Source organism: Herpailurus yagouaroundi, unplaced genomic scaffold (assembly GCF_014898765.1).
Source record: "Herpailurus yagouaroundi ecotype Mexico unplaced genomic scaffold, PumYag 196, whole genome shotgun sequence".
NCBI classification, from domain to species: domain Eukaryota; kingdom Metazoa; phylum Chordata; class Mammalia; order Carnivora; family Felidae; genus Herpailurus; species Herpailurus yagouaroundi.
This window is the reverse complement of record NW_024412427.1, coordinates 28,051,318-28,071,877: the sequence shown is the minus strand read 5'-3', so window position 1 is coordinate 28,071,877 and position 20,560 is coordinate 28,051,318. Positions and strand designations below refer to the sequence as shown.

Sequence of the window (20,560 nt, the reverse complement as noted above, 5' to 3'; positions counted from 1 at the left end):
GGGGGAAATCACATGAAAATCACACATTATAAGATCAAGTTATGTAAAATTTTGTGGGGATGCATGTATTTAGAAAGTGACATGTGAAAGGATGGACGGTCCTCAAAATCTGAATGGTATTTGTCTCAGGATGTTGTGATTGCTCACGTTTTAAAAATTCTATTCCTTACACTGTGTTTCATTTTTTGAAGTTTTTACAATGAATATATATTATTTAAAGAATCAAAAAAGGAATAAACTCTATTCATTGTAAAAAAGACAAAGATTTTCATGCATTTCCATATATTAATTTTTTTGTAGAAATGATGAACATTTACAGAGTGAAAGGATATTCCCTGTCAGTATAGAATTTAAAACTGAAAACAGAAATTACTTAAATGGGTAAGTAACTTATGAACATTCATTCATAAGAATGTACAATTAAGTGATATTAGACTGTCAGAAGACATGGAAATAATTTCACAATCTATGTTATATTTAAAAGACAGTTTCAAAATGGTATGTGTTGCAGAATATCCTAAAAAAGTCTATCTATCTATGTATCTATCTATCTATCTATCTATCTATCTATCATCTACCTGTCTGTGTATCATCTGCAGCAGTCTAGAAACACACTGGAAGTTTATTTATTTTTTTCATTTTTAATGTTTATTTATTTTTGAAAGACAGAGAGAGGCAAAGAACGAGAAGGGGAGGAACAGAGATAGAGGGAGACACAGAATCTGAAGCAGGCTCTAGGCTCTGAGGTGTCAGCACAGAGCCCGATGCGGGGCTCAAACCCACAAACCGTGAGATCATGACCTGAGCCGAAGTCAGTTGCTTAACCTACTGAGCCACCCAGACACCCCTAAACACACTGGAGGTTTATACGCCAGCCTATTATATATGTTTATTTCTGGGATTGAGATTATGGATGATATTTTTCATTTCTTCTTTTGCTTGTATTTTTTCATATAATAAACACACATTACTATTAAAATAAGAAAATGAATGAAAGCAATAAAAATGTTTTAACCTTTTCCCTAGTAAATAACAAAAAAAAAAAATCAGGAATTTATCCTGAGGAACTGATCATAGAGATTTATTTAAAATGTATGCACTGCATTTCCTTATTATTTATAATAGAGAGAAAACTGTAAATAACAAAATAATCTAACATTAGAACAGACAACCATATGATGAAATATTATGCCTCCAATAAAAATCATGCCTTTGAGGAATATTTAAAGACACGGGAAAATATTCATGGTGCACTGTTAACTGAAAAATCAGAATGAGGACATTTTTTTTAAACAATTTAGTCCTTAAAGGGAGAATGATCACAGGCTTTTTTCCCTTTTATATTTTCCTGAATTTTAAAATATCTCACAATAACTATTTATTATTCTTATAAACAGAAAAATAAATAATCGTTATGTTAAAATGGAATGAAATACTATCTTTTGGGGAGTTTATATAAATGTTAATATCATGTAAATATCAGTTGGGAGTCAACACTAATACAGCAGTTCACCTCCTCCTACCCCCTACACACAGACACTTTTCTCTCTTGCTTATGAGTCTTAGGTTACCCTTGTGAAATGAAGAATACATTGTACATAAATGTAAAACACTGAGTACTAGAGACACTCCATACATCTTAGTTTTTTCCCCTTCACTGAGCTGCCAGAGGGCAGTGGCTTTGATTCTATACTTCAGTCTCTTAAAAATCCAAGAGTGGTAACTTGGGTGTTACAGTGTATCCAGACACTCTACCAATGCAGATCCAGGACAGAGGACAGCTTTGTCCCACTTTGGTGAGTAGTGGTGAGGGCCCTTAGTTGGGGGGAAGGTAGACATCAAGGATAGGAAAAAGACTGAAAAAAATTAGACTGCAGAAGCCTGAGAAGAATTTCACGGGTGGTACAATGCTTTGTTTCTCTGTAACGATTTAGACAAGGAAGAGAAACATTGTCAGAACCATCTGGAGCCAACACCTTTTGGCCTTGGCTGGGTTTACAGGGACCCATTGTTGGGAGAAGGTATGCTCATCTCTGGCACACACCCGGATCCACTTCCTCATATATAACTGCATCCTTTCTCTTTTGTTCTCCTTTGCAGGGCTGACTCCTGCAGTAGCTTTCCTCTCATTCTACAGAAACTGCGACCTCTTGGAGGTCAGAAACTAGATTAAGGGTTAAGAAATCCTTTGCCAGGTGACACTGCACTTCATAAACACCACAACAGCAGTGATGTGACCTACACAGAGCTCCAAAGGAATACAAGCTCGGGTGTGCATGCACCTGAGTATTAATTGATTTTCCTTTAATATTAATGAGCATATGATTTGGTCTAGTTGACCTTCAAATTCAAATTAGGTACTGATTAAATAATAAGACAGGAGAATCGGGATGTGTTGAAACAGCACTTTTTTTCCTCCAGGGAAGTGCCTTGGCCTTGGCTGTGAGTAAGGATGAGCTATTACTGGTGTTGAGACAACTAGAACAGAGAGTTCTCTTTGAATTAAGGAGGTTGACTAGATCTTAAATAATAGAGATAATAATAATAATAAAACTGTGCAGCAGTTTCAACCAGAGCACTTGATATTCCTGGCATGAGTTTATACTGTGTTTATACTCCCGTCATCTGAATGCCTCTTTATTTTTTAGCTAACATTTGTACTCTTAGGTTTGTTTTTAAGGATTTAAAGTACAAACCACCATTAAATAGAGTATTTTTACCAGTAGAGGAAGGAATACCTCAGTAGATAAGTGTGTGCCTATTTTATAAATACCTTCAGAAATCCTATGAACCTATAGATATTTTCTCAGGCCAGCTTTACCTTGGAGTTCATTTCAATTCGGTCCTGGCTGCCACATCCTTGGCATGCACCCACCCTGTGGATGAATTATTCATCAACATTCCTCCTCCTCACATCTCATCCTCCCAACTCAACTCCTGCCCACCAGATCTGTAATGAGTTGTTGGGAACAGGTGCCTTCAGCCTGTAGTGCACAATCTAGCTCTTAATCCGCCAGCCAATCGGTTGTACCTCCTTCTGTTAGCAGCTTGCATTGTTAGCAGTTATGTGGGGTAAACGGGCAGTAAGCATCCATTCTCAGTACCCAGTGGGAAATATGTCTAGAACATTTGAGCAAAATCGCTGGCATAGAAGATACCCCAGAAGACACTTCCTCTTAAAGTTCTTCAACTGTTACATACCTGTTTTAATGTTTTAAAAACCAAATCTCCCAAACGAAGTGACATTAGACAGCTCATCTTTTGTTTGCTTGTTTTCAGTCCTGGTACTTTATAACATTTTTTTTAATGTTTATTTATTTTTGAGAGAGATAGAGAGAAAGCAGAGGAGGGGCAAAGAGACAGGGAGAGAGAGAATCCCAAGCAGGCTCCAAGCTGTTGGCACAGAGCCCGACCCAGGGCTTGAACTCACAAACTACGAGGTCATGACCTGAGCTGAAGTCAGAAGCTCAACAGATGAGCCACCCAGGTGCCCCATGGTCCTTGCACTTCAGAAGACACTAGTTTCCAGGGCAAACCAAAGTTATAAATGTAAATCCAACCAGTCAACAAGCAAAGTTGGAAATAACTGGTGTGTCTCAAAATCCTTGGGGATTATATTGGGGGGTAGGTGCCAGGAGAGAGAGAGAGAGAGAGAGAGCGAGAGAGAGAAGGCAAGCCCATAATATCAGTGATTACAAAACCCAAGAAAATGCTGGGTTAAGATCAGAATCTGGAAGCAAAATCAAGAGAGCAAGGGCTCCTTCAGGACCTTTGGTCAGCAAAAATGTTCTTCCACTTAAACTAGAGAGTGAAATAAGCATTTTTATAAGCGATCTTGGAACTGCAGAGCTCATAAATAGCCCAGGTGTCACTAAGAAGGAGATCTATTTCTGCATGAAAGCTAATAATGGTGAATGTTTGAAATGAATCCTCAACACCTGTGACTGCATTTTAATCTCAACCTGACCTCAGTATTGGAGAATTTCAATAGCAAATTCATTTCTTTTTCATTCTAAGCAATGTATATATCAGTCAAGATGGCAGTTCCATACACATTAGACATTTGGTCTAAGCTTTGTACCAACTGATAATCAAAAAACAGTGGTCATGTGTATATGCTATTACAGAAGGAAAAAGAAAAAAATCATATGTGTTCTACTTTTAATTGAAACTGGATTACATGCTAATGTGGATTTCAAAACACTTTTCCTTCCCTAAGATCAAAAGGTTAATGGATATTAACAATTTATTTCAATAAAATCCTTAGAACTTCTCATTAATCTTACTAGGGAACTGCATTTGTGATATGTGACAGAATTTGTTGGAATCACACCTTTAAAAGTTTAATGTAAAAAGAAATCCTAAAAGTATTCTGAGAAATTGATCCTGGCGTGTGCAATTAATGGTGTGAGATCCTAAAAGCATCAAGAAACATCACAAACTGTTTCTACAAAGGTGTAATGTCTCTAAACCAAACAGCTGAACAGGAAAAATCTCAGCTTGAAGTACTTAGATTACCTCTTGTTTCCTAAACTCTGCCATTAAACTTCATGACATTAATTTTTTTTTTTTTATCACAGGCTAAATGACCGGAATGTCCAAAATTATTTGCCTAAGATGAACACCATTTTCTGTCTTTCCACTCTGACTTAGTCAGGTTTATTTCTCTCTATAAGTTGCCCTGGGGTTTCTCATCAGAACCTATGTGTATATATACATTATTATATTTTTAGATATAGCAAATGGCTTCAAAACCAAGGATGTAAGAACATGTATCTGAGTATGTATGAAGGAAGTGCCAAGGGATTCATTTAAAGAGTGGTAATGATCCAAAAAAGGACCACCGAAAATAACAGTGTGGTCTATGCTTGTTGGGCAATCCAGATCTCTCTACAGGAATGAAGAACTTACTCTCCCAGTTCATCCCAGGCTTCCAGAATTACCTCATTAGAAGACCTCTGCCTCACTCAAGGCCACACCCCTTCCCCAAGGCAGCCAGGGTCAGGTGACTTATCAAAGGAAGCTTTTACTGACCCCAGATGAGACGCCTCAAAAGGGTCATGCTATCTTCAGAATAGCTGTGGCTTCTGTTGATAATGCCTGTCAGCTCAACTTCCCTCTCTACCCAGTTCTGCTTCCTTCCTTTGCCTTTCATAGGTGTGGATTCCAAGAGCTCTCCCTAATAAATGTCTATTCCCTAATCTCCATTTTAAAGTCTGTCTTCTGGGGAGCCCAACCTACACATATGCCAGGTGAAAAGATTGAGCAATTGACATGAATTGGTATTCTGTGAGGTAGATGCTATTATTGTCTTCCTTCTGGAGAGAAGACTGAAGCACAAAGAGGTTAATTACTTGCCGTTACTTGTTAATTCCTTGAGTTACTTGTCAAAGGTTACATCAATTTTGAGACGCAGAGACAGGATTTAAGCTTCAACCATCTAACCCTAGAGTTCACGGTGTTAGCAACTACTCTTATTACACTGGACAGCTCATTTAGAAAAACCCATTTACCAGACAACATGAAATGAAATGAATGATACAAACAACTAAGTATTAAGATTGTAAAACAACTTTGATTTCTAAATTCTGATTCAACTATCAACGTCAAGTATATATATCCATCTGCATATCACTCCAAACTGAAAAAATGCATTCAGCATATTTATCTAGAAGTTCTAAGTAGATCACACAGTGTACCAGGTGTTCATTCCATTTCTTTTTTTTTTCACTTTAAAAAAATTATTTATTTATTTTTAACTTAATTTATTGTCCAATTGGCTTCCATACAACACCCAGTGCTTATCCCAACAAGTGCTCTCCTCAATGCCCATCACCCACTTTCCCCTTTCCCCCACCCCTCATCAACCCTGAGTTTGTTCTCTGTGTTTACGAGTCTCTTATGGTTTGCCTCCCTCCCTCTTTGTTGGTAACATTTTTTCCCCTTTCCCTCCCCCACGGTCTTCTGTTAAATTTCTCAAGATCCACATATGAGTGAAATCATATGATGTCTGTCTTTCTCTGACTGACTTATTTCACTTGGCATAATACCCTCCAGTTCCGTCCACCGTGCTGCAAATGGACAGATTTCATTCTTTCTCACTGCCAAGTAGTATTCCATTGTATATATAAACCACATCTTCTGTATCCATTAGTCAGTTGATTGTCCATTCCATTTCTAGAACCACAACAATCTAGTCTTACTATTCACAGAAGGGTGTTTAGTAGCTATCTAGGACAGATATAAAGTAGTATTACCTTTTTGTATGGGGACAGTTAACCAGAGTGAAAGAAAAGAAAGGGCTATTGTATTTTCCTTCAGATATTTGTTTTAACTCTATCATCTGCACATGGATGTACCCACTATTTTTCCCTCAAATTTTTTCCTAGAGCCTATGTAAAATTTTCTTTTACCTTTTTCTTCTTCTGGAGACACCTTGCTCTGTGACTTTTCTCATTGTAACTATTCATAGAATGAGGAATGATGCTCTTGTCACCAAATAGATGGCAAATAAATAGAAAGATTTATTTCTATAGATTCCTTTCAACATTTTTTCTTCCTTATCATGTCTGGATAATGGAGCTCTCTGGTAGGTGGTTCCCAAACGCCACTCCTTTGAACTTATTCCTGATGAGTAGCTGTAAACAGCAGAACTGCCTAACTCTGGAATTTCAAATAAACACCTTTAAACATAATTTCTTTGACCATTTTCTGATTTAATAAGCAGTTACTTTTCAGAAGAACAAATGTAAATGTATGTATAAATTCTGAAAAGGGTGGGTGTGGAATAAAACAGAGTGGGTGTGATATTTGATTGTGTTGGAAATAGAGGTGCTGAAAGAGAATTGGATAGATTTGCTCAATGCTTCATTTCCCCATATAAACAAAATCCAAATGGTTTTCTGGGAGTTAGTGATCTTTAGGGTAAGTGGCCTCATACCTTCATCTTTACAGACTTCAGCGGCCTCTTCTGAAGCGGGGCTGGGCACAGTTGCCACATCGACACCATCTACATGGCAGAAAGAGAAACGTTGCCTCAGAGTCCATGTTTAACTCCAACTGTCAAGATGGTGCTTCCCTGCCTATGGCACCTCCCTCCTCATTCCACCAAGCAAGTAGGAACCTGTTTCCTGCTCTAATACATGGAATGGTCTTTGAAGGGGCTAGCGTCTAGGACCCTGTTTTATAACTAATGGAACAGGAATCTTCAGTTAAAACAGAGTCCGATGACTACAAACTACTTTTTGGTAAAGAATACTATCTGTTGGTACTATTATACTTTGGCATTTTGTTTTTTCCCCACCTCTAGAAGAATGGTATATATTAAAAAAAAATTTTTAATGTTTATTTTTGAGAGAGAGATTGTGACAGAGCATGAGCAGGGGAGGGGCAGAGAGAGAGGGAGGCCCAGAATTCACAGCAGGCTCCGGGCTCCAAGGTGTCAGCATAGAGCCCGATCCAGGGCTTGAACTCACGAACCACAAGATCCTGACCTGTGCCAAAGTCAGATGCTTAACCAACTGAGCTACCCAGGTGCCCCACATTTTTTTTTTTTTTTTTTTAGTAAAAGATTGTGAAAGTATACCCTCATAAGTTTCCACAAAATGCTTTTATGTGAGCTGTTTTAAAGTTTGGTTTTTCTTAGCACAGCACTTCTGCTCTGTTAAGCCAGGAGGTCAAATGGCAGGGAGCATGTCTGATGGCTGTCAGCACACAGGCCCAGGAGAAGGGGATCATTTGTTGGAAAGCACCAAAAATCATTTGGAGATTTCATGTCACCCAAGCACAGGGTGGGGACTAAGGAACTTGGAGGGCCTGCTCCCCTCATAGCAGCAACGAACCTCATCAGAGTTTTATCTTTTTCCTCAGTCCCGTAAACACCACAGCAACTCCATTCACTTCTGGCTTCCAGGATAACAGATAATTAACTTACTAACATTAAAATAGTAAATTTCATATATGAGCTATTGTCAAAATCATTTGGAATGGTTAATATTTGACAATTGAAAAAGGAATTGAGAAGGAATATACATTTTTCATGCAGTAACAGAGTTTTTTTAAACTGTGTTTTAGAGTTTTTTAAACTCTTTAGTTTTAGAACTAAAGATAACTCACACATGTATGACAACACTTAAAGACAAATCACATATTTTCTAGCATATCTTGTGTCCTTAATGTATTTGACTGTTACTTTTAGGTCATGTCTCTATTGGAAGAGAGAATAAAATTTTTAGTAGGGGAATAATTGGAGGTGATACGTTACTTTCTTTTGTTTGGTGATAATGTCTGATAAAAATAAAAAAAAAAAAAACAAGAAACAAGACTATTAATCTTCCCTTGGTGTTACATCTTCCCATTTGTCTACTTCCTGTCACAGTAAAACTCCCTAAAAGAGCTATGTTATTGTTCTACACTTCCTCACTTTACAGTGTCTCCATAACCCACTCCATTGGCTTCAACAGCCCTCCAAGAATTCTCTTATCAAAAGCGCCAATGACTTCCTTTTGCTAAAACCAATGGTCATTTATTTATTTTTTTTCATTGTGTTTGATTTCTCAGTAGTATTTCACCAAGTTTTAACTCTGTTCTTTCTGAAACATTGTCTTCTTCTACCCTGTTGCCACCTATCCAGATGTCATGGTGTCTCAAACTCCACTGTTTTCTTTATTTACATGTTCTTTCTAATGAATTTCACCCAGAACCATGGTTTTAAATCTCATTTCTATGCCAGTGAATCTCAAACCTGTATCTCGGTCTGCATCTCTCCAGATTCATATATCTGACTAGCTTCTTGACATCCCATCCATATGGCTAAGAGTCCTCCCAAATATATGATGGACAAAACTGAACTATTAACTTTCTCAACAAAAACTGTGCCTGGTGGCCAGTCTTCCATGTGTCAATAAATGGCACCGTCATCCACAAAGTTACTGATGCTAAAAATCTAGGACTTATCCTGGATTCCTCTTTTCCCCATATCCCATATCCAAATCCATCAACACATCCTGTTATTGCTATGTCTGGAACATAACACTTCAGTCCATTTGTCTCCGTTTCCAGAAACTGCCATCATTTCTTCCTGCTATAGCTTTCTAACCGGTCTCACTCGGTTCTTGTGACCCACTTTTACTCACAGGCAAAGTGAGCTTGTTAAAACCTTAAAACTTCTGCTGGCTTCTCTTTGTAGTGCTAATAAAATCAAATTTTATACAGTGAGACATTATCTGGTCCTATGATTTTTTTAAACCAAATCGCACACCATGTTCTCCCTAATGCACAGTGTTCCAACCACTCTGAGCTTCTTTCTCCAACATGCTAAAATTGACCTTGAGGCATTTGCATTACCTGGTCCCTCCATCTAGAATGCTTTCCCACCATCTCCTCATTGAGATTTCATTTAATTATCCCTTCCTCGGGGAATCCTTCCCAAATCCAGACAATGGAAAGTTGCCTTCTCAGTATTCCATCTATCTACCCCACTTCTCCACAAGGCATTTTTTATTATCTTACATTTTTTTGTTTGTTTATTGTTTATTTTTAAATTTCTTCCCCCCCCCCCCGCCCCCATCAGAATATAAGCTTCAAGGAGGCTGGGGTATTGTCTTTATGGTTTGCTGCTGTATCCTAGTGCCCAGAACAGTACCTGGATCACAGCAAACCCTTGGATTTAATCACGAGAAGAGTCAAAACCGTGCTGGTTTGAGATTGCGTGTTTCTCATGATGTGAAGGAGGCCTGCAGAATTACATAGTCAAAACTGAATCTGGAAATCATATTGAACATAAAGGAGGTATTTATATTTTGGAAGAACAATAGTAGGTCAAAAGGGCTTTAATGGCCAGGACCTCATCTTTGATTTTTCTGTACTTAGATTAGGAAGGCTATGAAACGAGCCAGAGCAAACATAACCTTGTGTATTGACAACAGCCAAGATCATAGATGAATCATGCCATTAGACCTGTGCCAGCAGTGGGCTCACTTGGAAGAGCAAGAGGTACATTTGGAGTAGTCTTTATATTGACTGGTAAGCATATTGTGATGATAATGCTATCGATCCAAGAGGTGGGAAGAGGACTCACACCCTACCACTGTCTGCTGACAGGCGATCCCAGTTTCAAAAAGAAATCATCTGTTCTCAGCTTACTAGCTAAAAAGAATGAATAAATAAAACACAGGCAAATGTGTGTGTCTGCACACGTGTGTGTGTGTGTGTGTGTGTGTGTGTGTGTGTGTGTGTGTGTGAATAGGGGTGGGAAAAATCTATGTCGATAAAGATATCTTGGGACAGAACAGTAAGTGAATAAAACCTGTGAAGCCTCACCATTCAGAGAATGGCCTCAGCTGTCAGCATTTAGTTGACTAACACTCGTCAGCCGCAAACAGTGAAAACAGTGACAGCTTCTCACATAAGACTCATCTTCCACGGAGCATAATGATGTATGGGTCGGGAGCCGGGTGGGGGGGTGGGTGGTGGATGACAACAGTTTGCTGTATCAGAAATTCATTTCATTGCAAGGACTACGTCTCGGCAAAGGGAGCCTGCTGACCCAGTGGCGGCCACACAAGGTCCTTGCTGCTCTGCTTCAGTGCTTTCTCTGATTGGCCTTCTTCAATTCCATCTTCCAGGTTAATAATAAAAGATTCCAGTTCTCTAGCAAAAGTTCCAAGGTTAATGTGGGAAGTTTTCAGTGAAAAACCTATCACACTACCTGGTTGATTTCCAAGAGTTCAGCATATGGCCTAGGGTGTGCTGGGCACCCATTAGATGGAGCCCACTGTTTCCAAAATGCCCCTCTGTGGGGACTCGTTAGGACTTGGAGACTAAAGGGAACAAGGAGATTTTTCTTTTGGTGGTGTTGTTGATAATGGCATAACTGTGCCTATCAGTCTTTTCAAGGAAAATGTGCCTGAGTGCAAAAATGGGTAAGAAGAGATGAGAAGTTAAAGGTGGTGACAATCTCTTTTGACTCTTAAGTGCCACTTCACTTAAAGATGTTCACTTCATAATCTGCAGTGGAGAATCTATAAACACCACCTGACATCTGTTCTCAGGGAACAGAGGAAATGTCAGGAAGGCTTCAGATCTCACTTTAATTCTGGGTGTGGGGTAATCGGGTTTCATGACACCATCTCCTACAACATGAAAAGAAACAACCAGAAACATGGCTCTTCAAAGTGTGATGCAAAACAGTAAAGAACATTCTACCCATCATGGACGGAAAGCCTATTTATTTCCTTTAAGCGTTTTTCATTTCATTTTTTTCTCCAAACTAAACCTGCTAATTTTGACCTGTCTGAAGGCAGCCAAGCTCTGAGTTGGCACTTGCAACCTCTTAGAGCGTTTCTGAGCAAAGTGTTGTTATGCAGAAGAAAAATGGAATCTGTGAATGAGGAATGAGAATGCACCCTTCTGACTGGAAGCACTGTCACTCATAGGTAGTGGAATTGGTGGCTTCCTGACAGAGACCTAAATGAACACTGAAATCAATCTGGTGAAGAGCTATAGGCATTTCTAGAAAATAACATTTGAGTAAAGAGTAATGTTATCGTTCACCTCTGTGGATGAGGCCTAGAAGACTCCTCAAAAGAAATCTGAGCCCACCTGCTTCTTGGCTCTGCCCTTCCGTTTCTTCTGTGCTTTGTTTTTCCTCTGGACTGTTCTCATCTTTCAAGAAAACCAAGGAGGGAAAAAAATACATCAAGTCAATTGATGAAATACCTCTTTATGGCTAATATGCGGCACTGAAATTAATTGTAACCAATGTAGCATGACTCCCCAAGCAAGGCAGAGAGATGAATCAGAGGCATGAAACAGAAAAATTACCTACATAAATAGGTGCATTTATACTGGTCCCTTTTCACCTGATTTGCTTGATGAAATGTTAAACTACAGTAAACAAAATTTACTCAGCACTCCTACAACATTTCTCTCCTTGCGCAGCATTTCCCAAAATGCAATACAAGATCTTAATTCAAATCTGTTTTTCTCCCTTGACTCAAGCAATATGCACTGCGTAAGGAAGTTCAGTTGATTAAGTTTTATGACTTTTATTTTCCTGTTTGATACATGATGCAAAAAACATCTATTTTTACCTAACTTACACATGGCAGTCTAACGTATCTATGCTATGAAATATTTTGTCTTGAACAGATTATGTTGGTCAAGTTGACACCATAGTACATAACTCCTTGAAAAATAAGTAACTGGGCAGGTGCATTGTGGCTGAATACTAGAAACTAGTTAAAATTTTCTTTTGGCTTAAAACGTATAATATGTATCTGTGGATTTACGTGTAGAAAAAATTAAAATTTTCAAAGGCAAATAAAGGCATGATTTTATAACTCATTGCTGGGAGGGTTTCCAAATCTCTTCTTATTTGGAAATTTTTAGAAAGGAAAGATTTATATAAAGACACAGGAACACAATATTAAACATGGAATTAGACTACAGAAAACAGAGAAGCAGAAGTTACTAGCATATATAACTATGGGTTAAAGATGGCCACAGATCCTTTGTCTCTCAGGAAGTGGACTCTGTCTCTCCTCTCCTTGAATCTGCTCTTGTTCTGTGACTTGTTTAGATCAATGAAATGTGGAAGTGATGTTCTGGGGCCCCTAAGCTGAGGCCTCAGAGGACCAGCAGCTTTTGCTTTCTTCCTCTGGGAAGCCAGCCACCATGTTGTAGAGATGCTCAGGCTAGCCTACCAAATGGAGAGAGGCACATGGAGAGAGAGAAGAGCCGTGTGGAGCAACTCCAAGGGGCCAGACACGTGGGGGAATCCTTCTGCACCTTCCAACCCAGCCCAGTTGCCCGTGCATGCAGCCAGATGACCTCAGCCAATGTCACAAGGAGCCAAAGAGTCACCCAGCTGAGTCCTTTTAAAATTCCTGACCTATAACCAGGTTCAGATCATTTAATCTTGTTTTACTCGAGTGCTTCGACCTACCATCTGTTGCTACTACCTGCTCTTAATCCAGAGGCAGGAAGATGGGGAATCCTCCCCAGAGGAGGACTCCAATAGGGGAGCTGAAACAAGAGCCTTAGAAGCAATGGGGAAACATTTCCCAGAGCAGGTCTGTAAAAAAACCTAGGGAAGAGATCTGCAGATGGGAAAACATCTGGGATTGACTTGAATGACAGAAAAAGTTTACAATAGAATGGCAAAAATACATACATACATACATGCATGCATCCATAAAGAAGAGTTAATTCTGAAGTGGGGAAGGAATGCTACTAATGAATACATAAGTATGTATACAATTCCCTCTGCCCAACATCAGCTATTCACCCTGGGCGATATGGTATAACTTCTAACGTGAGAACCTGGGGCAGCTCTGTAGCTACCTAAACCCTATGTTCTAAATGGCCTATTTACAGTACCACATAATGGTCCGACATCTGCTGTTTTGTAGTTCTCCAAGTAGGCGATGACACTGGCTTTTGCTCCAGGAAGGAAATAGCCATCATTGCTTCTCTTGCCCCCTTAACAAGGCCATGCTGGTGCCACAGCATGTGTCAAAAACATAGGTCAGTATGTTCCCTGTTCATTCCACCAAATGGGAGTTAGAGTCAAGCACGAGAAATCTGCCAGCTTTTCTGTCTCCCCTAGCAAACAGTCTTTTTAACAGAGATTTCACAATAGGCTTGAAGCTGGCAGTGACAGGCTGCCTTTAAAATTAGTCCAGTTACCACATCTCCTATAGAGTAAAAAGCTTTCTTGTGGAGGGAGGAAGATAAGAAGGGAAAGAGAAACAACAATTAAGTCACAGGAAGGCGAGGAATTTGTTCTAGCCTTTCGAAACGCATGAGAAGGAAATTTATGGTCAGACTCCCAAGTCCAGCTCTATAACAATAAATACCATTCTGGTTGTTTTCCTTAATGTACTGCCATTTGGGTTTTTACCCATGTGCATGTGTATGCTGTCTCACTTCCTAACATAGCCACCTCAGTGCCATGCTTTTGTTTCCTACTTTGAGCCTTGACTTGCCATATTTCTGCCCTTGGGAAGCAAACTCAAGAAATACTTACCATGTTTATTACGGAGGAAGTGTATTCTAGAAGAATGATGGATTTGCCATCTGAGTAACATGCCCTCAAAAGACAAGGTTTAGGTACATTGCTTTCATCAATCTCCAGACAGTGCATCCTCAAATCCAGCAGGGGGAACCAGTGTAGAAGTCTTGCTTTCAAAGCAAGCATTCTCTGGCAATTAGATTAACATTCATTTCACTCTTTCAGAAGGATATTTTGGCTGGCTTATAGCTTTCCATCCATTTAAAATGCCCCAAATGAGTGAGTTCTTAGTGAAACTGTGGTCTTTCACTGGTAGGGGAAAAAAAAATCCCATTACACTGTTACCCGTAAGTATTTGATAAGGACAAGCTTTCCTTTCATCAGCCTTGTCTGTCTAGCAATCTTCACAGGAAGCCCATAAACAATAAAAAGTTAAGTAGAGTGGTGAATATAAACTTGTGGTTTTTAGAAGGGATTTGAAAGGCTTACAATAAATGTGAAGAAATATAAGGAAGTGACAGGCTATTTTGTTAGCTTAAAAAATGTCATGCAGAAGCTAAATTCTCTTAGTTAGTTTGCCTTTAAGACCGCATATTTATTTCAGATAATAAATCGCTATAGCATTCATGGTGGGAGTCACATAACACTTGATTTTCTCATGCCAAAAGGCACAGTAACCTCTCAGAATTCTAGCTGTTGCATAATTTCTACGTCTCCAGTATTAGTATCCTGCCCTTTACTCTTTCAGCCTATATTTATTGAGCATGTACTATATTCAAGCATATTTCAGGACTTGTATAGAAATAAAAATAAGGGGTTCCTGCTGCAAACTGAATTCACATAAGCAGAAGGAATGCATCATTGGCTGGATGATGACAAGAACGTAATCCATGCTCGATGAGAGAGATTTACAAGGGCAAAATCTCAAAGACATGGCCACAGATCATTATCCTGATTATGTGTAGTTCTGTTTGCAAACTGTGCATGGGAATGGGAAGAGAAAGGGGAAGTAAATCAGAGAAAATCCGTCCCCGCTACTGGGGAAACAACCTGATGTGCACTGCCTATTCCTGTATTATTACTCCTTCTTATAAAGGTGCCAAGATTTCCAGACACAGACAGAGCACATGCAGTCAAAAAACAGTGGTTTGCAGATTAGATTATTTGTCTCCATTTTGCAGTCCCTTGTAATAGATTATACAGTTCAGTATTCTCCCAATGTGGGCAGAGCATACTTTCCAAACACACTGATGTTGGATTTGACCAAGTTACATGATGTGGCTAATGAAATATTCGTGGACACAAGGTAAGCAAAAGACCTAACTGTACTGCATAACTGGACTTTGTGCCTGTGCTCTTGACATTTGCCATGACAAGAAGATGGTCCTATAGCTACTGGTCCCTGATCTGGACCCAAGCCCAGGCAAGGCACAGCTTGAAATGGAACTGCCCAGCTGGACCCAGCCCACATCAGGTGAATGACAGAAACTCTCAAACCTGTGAGCATGAGAATAAATAGTTTGGTCCTAAGGCACTGCACTGGGGGGGGGGGCCCCCCCCGGGTTATTTGTTACACAGTATCATTGTGACAGTAGCTGGTTAATACAAATGGTATATTCATTTTTCTCAGGTCAGAATGGCTCAACTTTCTTTTTCTTTTCTTTTTTTAAGTTATCACTCTTTTATTTATAAAGAATTCAGTCTTTAATTCTGTATTTTGTCACCAAGCTACATTCTCATCTCTCACATTTCAAAATTCTCTAGAACATACACATGTGAAAAATAACTTTAGCGTATATAAGAAAGGAATGATCTCAAAAATATGTACTGCCATCAGTTATAGTTAAGTTTTATTTAATAGAGCTATGTGGGTAGTGGGATAATACCAGTTAATACCAGCTAATAATTATTGAATATTGGCTATGTTCTACTCAGTGTTTGCATAGGCCATCAGATTTAATTCTCATAGCAACCCAGTGAGTTTGGTATTATTATTACCCACATTTTAGGGTTAAAAAAACTGAGGCACAGAGATGTTAAATAATTTGCCTAAGATCCTACAGCTAGGAAGTGGTGGGAATAGGGTTTTGACCTAGTCAGCTCATGTCAGAGCCCACATTCCCTTCTTGGAAACATAACTAACATTTATTGTTTGGGTAAGATAAATTATGGGTCAGCAAAAATGTGAAAAAATGCAGGGTACTTTAGTGGCTCTGTCAGTTAAGTGCCTGACTTCGGCTCATGTCATGATCTCACAGTTCATGAGTTCGAACCCCATGTCAGGCTCTGTGTTGACAGATCAGAGCCTGGAGCCTGCTTCAGATTCTGTGTCTCCCTCTCTCTCTGCCCCTTCTTGGCTCTCTCTCTCTCAAAAAAATAAAATGTTAAAAAAAAATTTTTAATGTGAAAAAATGATACTAAATAATAATAACAGCTAAAGAACTAAACGATAATGTCATGTAGATTAACATGGAATACCAAGAACATTGAGAATTGAGTTTATCTGACATTTAAGTCAGGTAAGCACAATACTATAACTCTAAACTTTTTTTTAATGCTAAAGATATTTTTATTTTGAAATAATTTTAAGCAATAGAAAGTTACAAGAACAGTACAAAGTATTTTTTTTCCCCCCTGAATCTATCAAGAGTGAGTTGCGAACATAATCACCTCCATCAGCCCTACAAACTTTAGTATATATTTTGTACAAACAAGGACATTTTCCTCCAAAACCACAATGCAACCATCAGGACCAGGAGATTAGCCCTGATGACATTCCTGCTATCTAAGCCACAGACTACATTCAAGTTTTGCCCATTTTCTAATAATATCTTTCATAATTTTCTAGGATCACATGCAGCATTTAGTTGTCATGTCTGTTTAGTCCTTCAACCTAAGATGGAGATGCCCTCCTGACCTTGCCTGAGCTCTGTGCCAGGTGTTCAGCACCTCAACCTTTCCCCCTTCAGCGGGAGTGTCTACCTCGCTCGGCTCTATTTGATGGCTTTAGGAAGGAAGAAGGGAAAGGAGGGAGGGATGCTTAGATCCAAAAACTTAAAAACTTTGTTCTGGAGGTGTCCTCACCCAATTAGTTGATTTGAACAGATTAGTCTTAGAAAATTAAGTTCCCAGCTTGGCTGCCTCATTATTCTAATGAAAAGCTTCACATGCACCTTTCAATGCAGATAAAAAGAGATGTACATTTGAGTAGTCAACGATCTCACATGAGTGGCAGCTGCTGTCCCAAGCACCTCCTTGGCACAAGGCACTTACACTCTTACGCCCCTCACACCCCTTACTGTGAATTCCAAAAGAGTCCTACTGAGTTAGACTTTGGTCTACATTTTTACAGATGAAGAAATCAAGGTTGTGGGGAGAAAGATAACTTCCCTGAAGTCCCACAAGTAGCGGCAGGGCTGGGTCTTACACTCAAGTCCACGTTATGCCTAAGCCTGAGGTCTCTCTTTCTTGCAGATTCCTGTGATTTCTGCTGACCCTCGATAACAAAATTGTAAGTCCTGAGACAGAGGCCCTTGCTCTTGCTGTGGTGTCATCAGCTCCCAGCACAGTGCCTAAGTTCATTAGGGGCTCCATAAATACTTGTCAAGGGATTAAAAAGGAAACTTCATTTCCCCCAAGCAGTAATTATTTATTATTATTATTATTATTATTATTGCTTGCACTGTATTTCAGTTCTCAATGTAGAAAAGGTGCATTTCTATCTGAGCCTTTGGTTGAACCTCATTAAATTTTGGATCTGTTTTTAAAATGTCATGTGTCTTTTTTTTTTTTCTAATTTTTTTTTTCAACGTTTATTTATTTTTGGGACAGAGAGACAGAGCATGAACGGGGGAGGGGCAGAGAGAGAGGGAGACACAGAATCGGAAACAGGCTCCAGGCTCCGAGCCATCAGCCCAGAGCCCGACGTGGGGCTCGAACCCACGGACCGCGAGATCGTGACCTGGCTGAAGTCGGACGCTCAACCGACTGCGCCACCCAGGCGCCCCAAAAATGTCATGTGTCTTTTATCACAAGTAATGGTTCCTAAAAATCCAACGCAGTGACATGTAGCGAGCACAGGTAGCTAGAATTCATCTGCTCTCACCATCACCCAGGTCCGGCCTCCTTCCTCCCTTTTTCTCCTGGGTTGTGATAGGGTCTTGTCCTCCAGATCTGTTCTCAACCTAGAGGCCAGTTTGTTTTCAAGTGTAAGTCGGATCATACCATTCCCCTGCTCAAATGTCGCTCACAGGCAACAAGGCCCTGTGTGGTGGAGACCGCTATGGTTTTCCCACCCCGACATTTTTCTAGAAGCCTCCTACACGTTCTGTTCCAGCCACACTGGCTATTCCTCCTAGGGTCTCTTATCCCCAGGTCTTTCCACTGCCCGTCCCCTCTGCCTGCAGTGTTTTCATGTCTGACAAGTCTTTCCTCAATATTTCTCCTTTCCAATGGAGTCTATGCTGAACACTCCACTTAAACATCTCCCCCTCCCTACACCCTCCGTCCTCCTCATCAGGATCTACTTTTTATTTATTTATTTTTCCAACCATCTGTCATCTTCTAATACATAATTTAGGTAGGTATTACATTCATTGCTTATATATATCTGCCCCCACTTGAATGTAAGCTCCACCAAAGCAAGGATGTTTGTTTGCTTCATAGCCTGAGATCTCCTAAGTACCTAGAATGAACACATGACAGATGTTCAATAAATATTTGTGAGTTAATGAAATGTGGCCTTGCATAGTTAGTTAACAAATTAATCAGGAAAAAAGGGGAAGATTATCTATTCCAAAATCATTTGGTTAGTTATAAAATTTGGGGGCATCATGCAGGGCAGCATTTTTCAAGGAAGTTGGTCCCGACACAGAACCTAGGCTCTTGCTTCCACCATTTTGTTTTCTTAATGGAGTAGTCACCTTAGAGAAGGAGTCCTTTCCTCAGGCCAGGGGAGATTATGCACAGAAGTTGTTACAACACAGTTATCCAGGCTAATAACTTAGCACCTTCTGGGAAGGTGGTGGAGCACACATAGCCCATTTGGGGAAATGCTTGCTTTCTTGGCTGCCAGTACTGATTCTACTCAAAATAAATAGTATTACAACCATGCCTAATTCATAGAGGGTGCGTAAGACCTATGGTTTGTCTTCAGTTATAGGACAGAGAAGACAATCATCTTGGTCCTATTTCCTGTGTCCCCAAATAGCATACTTGTCCATGTAGAGGGAAGAGGAAATAATTGAATCTGTTACTTTTAACAAGATATGTCTGTTAAAAGAGACCTAAGTATAACAAAAGTTCAATGAAAGGAAACACGTGAGACTGTAGTGTGCAACAGCCCCTTCCATATATTTTGTATGATGGTAAATAGAGTGCCAAGTGCTCAATAAGAAACTCAACAAATATCTGCCGAAGGATTGAACTTTGTAGCATTTCCACGTTGAAGGTATGACCCTGGCATACCAAAACTTGCCACGACATATCTTGGTATAAAAATAGCACAAGGCAATGCACCAGAGTGCTATTTTCAATATCACACACACCCTCTTAATAGATAACATATGGTTCTCCCATATGGCATGTTAATACAAATACTTTTACCCTGATATGGTTAGCTTTTAATCCAAGGATTTTCAAGTACTTTACAAACACTATTCATTAACAGTCTTCCCTGGGGGGAGTTGCAGTGCCTTGCAGAGATACAAAGCATCCTGAATATAATCAATAACCATTAAGGAATGACAATAATAAGAAATACATTAATGTGGCCTTTTTTTAAGATAAGGAAAAAAAAACAGTTGGGAATTAAGCAACATTCTCAAAGTCTTCTGATGATTTCATGGTGCAATTAAGGTTACAAATCAACTTCTACTGATGCTTATGGTTATTCTACCAGTTGACCTAGGCTAGTGAATAGATCATAAATTGCACTGGTTTTAGGTATGCACATAAGCTTGTTTCTACACCATAACTGGGAAGACGATGACCAAAACAAACTTAGCATAACAGCACTACAATGGGATTTCTTGGTGCTCTCTCTTAAGCCCTAAGGTTTAATTTCCTTCTATAAATTCCAGTTCTCTCTATTGTCATTTATGCTTCTGAATCAAGATATCTGGTGTGCCTACACATTTGTTTAAAACAGGCACACATTGTGCTCTCTGCAGATGTTAAGACAGAACTGGCAAAATGAAACTAGTTTTTTTTTTTTTGTTGAAGAAGAGAAAGGATATAAAGATATTCTTTGAATAGAAGAATCATTCCATGAATAAATTCAAAAGCTGCTAGGTATCTTTGCCACCAGTTAATGTTGGGTGAGTACCCACAAAGTTCAAGATGATGGAGAGGAAATAACTAGGCTATTAGGAAGGGGACAGAAGTAAATATAGGCTATTAGGAAGGGACAGAAGCGTTCCTTTCCTTTTGGAAGTTGAGGAAAGAAAGCTGGTTGGAGTGGTTTCATGAGATGTATCTGTCCGCACAAGGTGAAATTGAGACTAGAGATAATTATTCAGACAAAAATATAAAATTGTATCTCATATA

The 20,560-nt window shown here is 39.4% G+C and overlaps 1 protein-coding gene across 1 annotated transcript in view; it reads right to left on the bottom strand.

Moving 5' to 3' along the window:
- Positions 1 to 20,560, bottom strand: part of MACROD2 (mono-ADP ribosylhydrolase 2) — a 2,049,910-nt gene that overhangs the window by 95,747 nt on the left and 1,933,603 nt on the right. Inside the window, exons 12-13 of the mRNA XM_040447744.1 lie at positions 11,602 to 11,664; positions 6,941 to 7,009 (exon numbers count right to left, since the gene is read on the bottom strand). Coding sequence (XP_040303678.1) covers positions 6,941 to 7,009; positions 11,602 to 11,664 — 132 coding nt within the window. The remainder of the gene's footprint in view (positions 1 to 6,940; positions 7,010 to 11,601; positions 11,665 to 20,560) is intronic.